General features: G+C 32.5%; 2 protein-coding genes across 6 annotated transcripts; both read left to right on the forward strand.

Annotated features, from left to right (window-relative positions):
- Window positions 1-2711: 2711 nt before the first annotated feature.
- On the forward strand, window positions 2712-4869 carry Arl8 (ADP-ribosylation factor-like protein 8). The gene is made up of 3 exons (XM_076376288.1): window positions 2712-3011; window positions 3751-4067; window positions 4141-4869. Exons 1-3 carry the CDS (start codon window positions 2889-2891, stop codon window positions 4259-4261), a joined length of 561 nt encoding a protein of 186 aa, XP_076232403.1. The 5' UTR covers window positions 2712-2888; the 3' UTR covers window positions 4262-4869.
- Window positions 4870-5016: 147 nt separating this feature from the next.
- Window positions 5017-7417, forward strand: Pisd (phosphatidylserine decarboxylase). 5 transcript variants are annotated; one of them, XM_076376251.1, is made up of 6 exons: window positions 5017-5150; window positions 5688-5819; window positions 5884-6154; window positions 6330-6563; window positions 6640-6931; window positions 7008-7417. In XM_076376251.1, the coding sequence occupies exons 2-6, from the start codon at window positions 5779-5781 to the stop codon at window positions 7415-7417; spliced, it is 1248 nt and encodes a 415-aa protein (XP_076232366.1). In that variant the 5' UTR covers window positions 5017-5150; window positions 5688-5778. The 5 variants fall into 5 exon arrangements, with proteins under 5 accessions (XP_076232366.1, XP_076232373.1, XP_076232381.1 ...); XM_076376258.1 differs by having other exon boundaries at window positions 5910-6154; XM_076376266.1 differs by having other exon boundaries at window positions 5910-6129.
- The last annotated feature ends 732 nt before the right edge of the window (window positions 7418-8149 follow it).

Raw genomic sequence — 8149 nt, forward strand, 5'->3', positions numbered from 1 at the left:
GAATTCCACGTACGTTGGGACAGGATCGTCATAGATCGCGAATAGATGTTAGGGAATCGAGCAGCATGGCGATGCAATCGATGCGCACAAAACGTCCACATGGTGTTTCGTTCGCTTTGCACGTTTCGTACACGTTGTACATAGGTAGATTAGTTTTGTACTGTCGTAAGGAATGAAAAACGATGCAGAATCGCAGTAGCAAAATCATTGTGCCACGCTTCGCGCTGTTGCGCGTAGGAAAAAGGGATGAAAGTTCTAGGGAGAAAGAGGGAATGAAAAGTAAAGCTAGGAACCTAAGTATCGTGCGCATAATGATAACTTATATAATGAATCTACATTTAGATATTATAAATAAAGAGTTGTTAAAAAAAAACTGAGGAGAATACGGGAATCTAGATCAAAACTAATGATTGTTTTTTGTAACCGCGGCTATTGTACATAAAAACAACGAAAAGCCATGTTAATAACCAAATTCTTGAAACTTCAATGTACAAGCCTATCAATAGAAACATACCATTTAATTCTATTTGTGAACAAATTTTACAGGCCTAAAAATTTAATTGATCATTCAAGATCGCTATGAGATAAACCTTCATGTCAGTTGTTAATTATTTTTAATATTCTATCTGTGTCTGGTTTATGTTTCATGAAAGAATAAGTTGAAAGTACAGATTAAGCTCTGTTCTTTCTTTTTTATTTTTTAAAAGAATAACTATATAGTTTAACTTCTCTTGAAGTGCTCTACTTATATTTCATCTACTAAAATTTTATGGACCAAGGGTAAAAGAAAGAAAGATTTGTCGATTTTCAGATAATTTGATAATTTAATCTGTTCTATAATTATTTTTCTTTGTTTAAATGTATTGTTATATGTACTACATTTCTTTAGAGACACAGCATGTGACTATGACAAAAATAAGATACTGATAATTGAGTACTAATTACCTAATTAGATATCTTCGCTTGACAGAAAATTGAGATTGCTTCGGGTTAATATTTCGTTATAATAATTATTTAGAAAATCACAGCCACTAACATCACCCAACTTTTTAAGCACTATTTTTCTTTATTCTACGTTATTTTACGAAAATTCTACATTATTGAATAATAAACAGTTTTGGAGTATCTAACATTTAGTTCGTAAAATTTAACAAAAAATTGCTTTTAATCTCAACTATCTTTCGACGATGAAACATTTTTTAGGTTAAGATGTCTACTTTCAAATGCTAATTTTCACTTCATAAAAAAGTACTTGTTAAAATTGTAGGCCAACAATAAACAGCAAAGAATATTTGATATTTAATTTAATGCATACGAATTTCGAAAACTACAACTACACTGAAGCTGAAGAAAAACACACATCTACTAACCTAACATTTATCAGAGGTTGCATCAATACATTAATGCACGATGAGACAAAAGAATAATATGTTTCGAACAAATGTAACAGCGGAATGTTAATCAAATAATCACCATATCGGAATAAATTAAGCAGAAATTAAATGCAGAATTAAGTACGTTCAGTGGTGGATGGCTCATTTCCAGAGCCCTAACTATTCTCTTATCTCGTGTGTCATAAATAAGTTAGAAGCAATTATACCAAGCAAGCAATGCGGACTTAGTTCCTTCACGATTCCTTTTTCCACGCTTCGATAAGAAATGAGACTTTCATAATTGCTATGTAACTACTTAAAAATCTGCAACTATCTACAACATCAGTGGTGCGCAAATCAATCGAGTGTCCACTTAGATAAATCAATCGAGTTAAAAACGATGGAGAATAAACTAACTTCCTTCAGTTAAATTTAGTATTATACAATTTATACATTTATGACATCTCTAATGAACGATAGAAGAAATAAACCTATTGTGCATCGAATTGACTCTGTCGCTCGAACTCCTATAAATACGAAAACAATAGTTCACAATCAATACCTTGCAATATTTAAATCAGACTGACTCCAAATACTGAAAGAAAAACTACTGAGTGTGTCAATCGTGAATCAGAATCTATACTCAATTACAGTCACTACATCTTTTCGTGTAAAACAATTAACAGCTGCCAAAAGCCCTAGCAAAAGAAATTGCAAGTAAAATAGTTGAATTAAAACTATTAACTCTTCCTATTCATTAGTTTGAAACTAACCTAATAACGAATATTAATTGCCACCTGAAATTCTCGAAAATCGACTACCATGACGAATCGCTACTTATAACGGTCATAGTCATAACTAGCTTCAAAACATTTTCTATACATCTTTACATAAAAACCAAGTGAACATTTCTTGACAAAAGCATAAATACCACAATAAGCAGAGACTACAAAAATTACATACAGTCATACAAATATTTTATTCACATTTCTATAACGTCTCATATAAAATTACGCTCAAATGAAATTTATCGAAGCATCGTCAGTAACAAAAGCATCCAAACGTGACACAATTCGTTACAGGACTGAAACAGAGGTCGCCATTGTCGGCACGACCAGTGAATTATTAATCGGTGTAGGTTTCGAAAGTAACCAAGGCTGAGAACCACTGCTACGTCTTCTGCTGCACGTCAATGCCCGAACTGTCAAGATCGCTTGACCAGCGAACGGCTGGCATCGACGATAAGCTCATTCGGCACGCTAGATATATCCCTTTTCTTTGAGATAAATTTTCGGGCGCGTCGTCTTCTGACGCATAAATTGCAAACAGCGGTGGCGCGCGATTAGTCAGCGCCAGTCACTGACTAGCGCGGTACATACCTTTGGATCTGACGGGACTGACGTCGTATTCGAGTGCAAATGACTACATGTCAAAGCCAGTGAGTGGCGTACTTTTTGAGTAAACGATTTGTATATTTCAACCGGTGGAACTGGATTTCCTCCGACCCAGTGCAAAATGCTGGCGCTCATCAATCGGATTTTGGACTGGTTCAAATCCCTCTTCTGGAAAGAGGAGATGGAACTTACCCTCGTCGGCTTGCAATACAGTGGGAAAACTACCTTCGTAAATGTCATCGCGGTACGAGCGTTACTTTTCTAGTTCAACTAATTCAGGGATCGCGAAACTCTCTATCGACGATTCTGTCGATGCATTTACGATGGACGATGAATAGTTGCAGTTCCTCGCGATTTAAGAAACGTGCATCGTCTTGGTTAGATTCTATATCTCGTTCGTAGTAACTTCGACGTCGTCATCGATGTAAACTGTTTCTTGTATCCGCCCTTATGCGACAAAGAGATTTAAATTCTTGCAGTAAGCTTTGGTGAATTGAGAAATTATTCATTTTTGGGGACTGTTGTGAACATTCTAAGGGTTGGCATATACGAGGAATAAAGATCGTCATGTATATCAGTTTTTATTTTGATTTCGATATTGGTTTTCGTACCGGTTTTAAATTCATTTTGTTTTGGATAGCTAAAAATAACTTTTGGAACTTGGTGCATACAGAGTGAAAGAATTTTAAAAATATTTTTTTAGTATTATAGTATTATAATAGAACATAGGTCATTTTTATGTGCTGAATTATACAGGGTGTTTTAAAACATGTGGGAAATCTTTTGAGAATATGTTCTAAGTACACTTTTAACTTTTTTCATTGGCTTTGTGTCTAGAATCTATCTTCTAAAAATGTTATATATCTTTGGAAACACCCTGTGTATTGGCTAACATCATTGTTTCAGTGTGAACAATCAAGAATATTGTTAACGATATGTCTTAACAAGTGTGCATTTTGAAATGATATGTATTCTGTTTTCAGTCAGGACAGTTTAGCGAAGACATGATTCCCACTGTTGGCTTTAACATGCGCAAGATAACAAAGGGCAATGTTACTATAAAGGTGTGGGATATTGGGGGTCAACCGAGGTTTAGATCTATGTGGGAAAGATACTGCAGAGGAGTGAATGCAATAGTATACATGGTCGATGCGGCTGACCCCGAAAAAATAGAAGCAAGTCGGAATGAGTTACACAATTTGTTAGATAAACCTCAACTGGCTGGTATACCAGTGTTAGTTTTGGGAAATAAAAGGGATTTATCTCATGCCTTGGATGAAAATGGACTGATAGAAAGAATGTATGTATAAATTTGTTGAAAAAAATAACGAATAACTGATATGTATAATAAATTTATATATATTTTTTTGTAGGAACTTAGCAGCTATTCAAGATCGTGAAATTTGTTGCTACAGTATTTCATGCAAAGAAAAAGACAATATTGATATAACGTTGCAGTGGCTTATAGCACATTCTAGAAGTGGTGTTCGCTAATATGTGTAAAAAAAAGTTTTATGTTCTCAAATATTCTCATCAGGAAGCCCAAGATATCGATAGCAGAACTGGGATCAATCGAGTGGGGGAGTGTTCACCAATGATTTTACTCTGAATTGATTACTCTAGAAAATTTTTTTAAATCCAAGCTTTAGCTGTTCTTTGTTCAAACTCGTGTAAAAATCGTAGAAAATTTAATAGAAAAAAGAAAAAAATATCAAGGAAGTTATGCTTAAGCCAAATATGCTCGTGTGAATGATAAAGGAAACACGTTCAGTCTGCAAGCACTTTAGGGATAAGTAACGATTTTTTATATTACGTTTTTAGGTGATCAGTTTAAATAACAGTACAGTTGATCTAACTTAAAAAAGTCGTCACATGAAAAAACAGCATTTAACGTAGTGGCAGTGGTAATTAGTACGAAATACAGGCGCAAAATAATATCAATTATCATATAGTACACATTTTTGGAACTATTTAATTAAGATTAATAACATTACAGCATAGAGAATACGTACATTTGATTGCTATATGTACACGAATATAATGCTAAGTAAACTTGTATAATTAATGGAGAATTATTAATAATACTATTATCAATTTATTATGATCCTTGAAATATGACAGTTGTGTTATGTATATACACATATATATAGTTATATATATATGAAAACAGAATAAAATGATGTGATCCATTTTTTAAATGGAAGCTCGCCTCTAAAACTTTTTACTATCATTGAAAGACAAAGAATAATAAAATATTGTATGTTCCTCAAAACGACAATATTTAAGGTGGAATTTTGAACCGTTTCAAATTTGTATGCATATTTTTTTATTCATCGGTAATCCGGCACTGCTATACAGTCGATCGCAGACTTGCTCGAAACAGGTAAGAAGTACATGTATTTCTTCATCTTTGTAGTGAAATGATTATTTACATTTCCGTGTTTTAACATGCTATATTTACCACTTATGAGGAGTATTTTCATTGTAATTCTGTCATTCCTATCGTATGCAAATACATATATGTACAGATATATATGTTATCGAAAGAGTCAGATTCGGTATTATCTTTATATGTTACATGTTACATACTTGGTCGAGATACTAGATGGCGCTTATCAAGTAAATAACGTTCAGTTGTACCAGACTTTTATACGAAGTCGGTTTATAAGCTTTTGTTCTATTTTCTTTGTTTCCAATTTTCGAAGTTTATTAAATAGTAGCACGTTCAAGTGTTACTTGTAAAAATAATGTCTATTTGTGTATTTAATGTAAGTATGCATAAGGAAGATGTAGTATGAGTGAATAATGTGTACTTACTTGTAATTAATGAAATTAAGTTACGGTAATCCTGCTTAAAACGGTTTGCATATCGTATGTACATGCTCTCGAATTTTATGTTTATACACGTATTTGTTTATAGGAAGTAGTGTTCAATTCGAATTAACCTAAAGGAACAAGGAGACTATAACTAAAAACTCGATATATACTTTTTAATAAACTTTATATTCGAGATGACTGTCTATAAAATTTTTAGCTTCATACAGCATGTGAGGTTTGTGATTTGATTGTCTTTATGATAAAACTATACAATATCTAAAATCATTAACGCATTTTAGAAGAAACTCTTACAAATGTTGTACAGATATGTATGCAAGAAGAATTTCGAAAAGTGCAACAAGACAGAGATTTTCAAGGAAATATGGCTCGAATGCAGATACTACACAGCATAAATCTAGCTCGTGGTACGCATTTGTGAGACAATGGGAATGGAGCGTTCCTATTGGAGTTGGAGTGTCTTTACTAGCAGTATTACAATGGAGGCATTTAAGAAAATATCCATATACAACGGAGGACAACAATGTGTATGAGCCAATAAATGTTTTTGTGGTATAGTTTTTCTTTCTAATAGAAGATTAATTAATTTCTTTTCTAATGAACCATAAGTTTGAATTGTAGCCTTATACTTAATGATTTCAAGTTCTGTACATATACATTAATAATATAATGTAAGTAATTGAATATTATAATTGACATTAAACACTTATTAAATCTTTTCATACAGGTAAAATGTTATTATTACTTACCATTGCGGATAATAAGTAGAATGTGGGGATGGATAGCTGGTTTAGAACTACCAGTTGTACTGAGGCCAACTTTATATGGTTTTTATGCAAAAACTTTTAATGCCAATTTAGATGAAATTGATCTAGATTTAACAGACTTTCCAAGTCTTGTGGACTTTTTTGTTAGACCACTTAAGCATGATGCAAGGCCCATTGATCAGAGTACTAATATAGTATGTCCATATCATTTGTATATTATGTAACTTTACAATACAAGTAATATAATTATTTATGTGTGAATGGATACAGGTGTCACCTTCTGATGGAAGAGTATTGCATTTTGGACCAGTAACATCATGTTGTGTGGAACAAGTTAAAGGTGCAACTTATAATCTTCGACATTTCTTAGGTGATATACATACACGTCTGTCTGAGCAACCTCAAAAATTTACTAAAGAAGATGATGACGCTTACGTGAAGTCTCTTCTGAAAAATCCATTAAACGAACTGTATCAGTTAATAGTTTACCTAGCACCAGGAGATTATCACAGATTCCACAGTTCAACCGACTGGGAAATAGAATTTCGTCGACATTTTCAGGGTATGTATTTCCTTTATTTCGCGTTTATTCTTGAAATAGACAATTTTTTTTAATAATTCAGTATCGTATTTTTTAGGAAAATTATTGAGCGTTAATCCAAGAATAGCCCAATATTTACCAAATTTATTTTCACTGAATGAACGCGTGGTGTACATTGGAAAATGGGCTGGTGGTTTTATGGCTTATACCGCTGTTGGAGCAACGAATGTAGGTTCCATAAAAGTATACTGTGATACAGAACTACAGACTAATACCATTAAGTGGCCTGAAGCAAAGCATTGGCACGATGCTAATTTAGGCTGTGCGCGTATTGGCAAGGGAGAATTGTTTGGCGAATTTAGAATGGGATCTACTATCGTGTTGCTGTTCGAAGCTCCGAAAGATTTCAAGTTCTGTATAAACGCAGGGCAGAAAATAAAAATGGGTCAAGCTTTAACAGAGTGTACCGTTGGATCTGCAGAAAAACAACGTGCACATTCATTATGACAATTAATAACTCTTGTTTCACTCGACTGGAAGTACGTTTGGCGGATAAATACATAAATCTTGAACAGTAATTCGCTGAATTGATTCAGTAAAAATAATAAAAGATTTATTTTTCATAATAAGTATTCTTATTATAGAAATTGTTTCAAAGTGAATATAATCATAAGGAAACAAATGGTCAAACAATTCTGATTTCTTGAATTTTTTACAGATTTTATAAGTATAAAGAAAGTGAGATTATATATTATTATTATTATTTTTATTTAATATTAAATTAGAATTATTTTTACTAAGAATCTTTATGTAAACACAATTTGAAAAAGTGTTTGTTGCACTTTCGATGTCTTTATGTATTACAATTGATCTTGTATTACTGGTTATATTAAGACTTTTTATTGTTACGTGTAATATGCAACTATGTGTCATCATTTGGTTCATTGATCTAATGTTATGAAATGTATACTTTCAATGTAAGTTTCTTAACTTGCGTGTATATATATTTAGTTCCTTATTATTTCTTAAACATGGTTTTATACATGGATTTTACATTGTGAAAGTAAAAGAAATAAATAAATAAATCCTATTTGTGCAATGAGAATTTCAGCATTTCTACACTTTATGCATGTAACATATGTATTTCCATTTTTTAAAGTTAAGTTGAGGACTATTTTTTTATTTTATTGAACAGGAGCTTTTCTCTCGGCATATTAAGGTCACGATCAGAAATAGACT

The sequence above is a fragment of the Calliopsis andreniformis genome, chromosome 1, assembly GCF_051401765.1.
Source record: "Calliopsis andreniformis isolate RMS-2024a chromosome 1, iyCalAndr_principal, whole genome shotgun sequence".
Classification (NCBI taxonomy): domain Eukaryota; kingdom Metazoa; phylum Arthropoda; class Insecta; order Hymenoptera; family Andrenidae; genus Calliopsis; species Calliopsis andreniformis.

Excerpts from the sequence above, each read along its gene's own strand:
- Arl8 (XM_076376288.1), top strand. The coding sequence starts at position 2,889 with ATGCTGGCGCTCATCAATCGGATTTTGGACTGGTTCAAATCCCTCTTC. Across the intron at positions 3,012-3,750 it reads CCTTCGTAAATGTCATCGCG|TCAGGACAGTTTAGCGAAGA; the intron begins GTACGAGCGTTA and ends TTCTGTTTTCAG. Across the intron at positions 4,068-4,140 it reads AATGGACTGATAGAAAGAAT|GAACTTAGCAGCTATTCAAG; the intron begins GTATGTATAAAT and ends ATTTTTTTGTAG.
- Pisd (XM_076376251.1), top strand. The coding sequence starts at position 5,779 with ATGACTGTCTATAAAATTTTTAGCTTCATACAGCATGTGAG. Across the intron at positions 5,820-5,883 it reads AGCTTCATACAGCATGTGAG|AAGAAACTCTTACAAATGTT; the intron begins GTTTGTGATTTG and ends AACGCATTTTAG. Across the intron at positions 6,932-7,007 it reads ATTTCGTCGACATTTTCAGG|GAAAATTATTGAGCGTTAAT; the intron begins GTATGTATTTCC and ends CGTATTTTTTAG.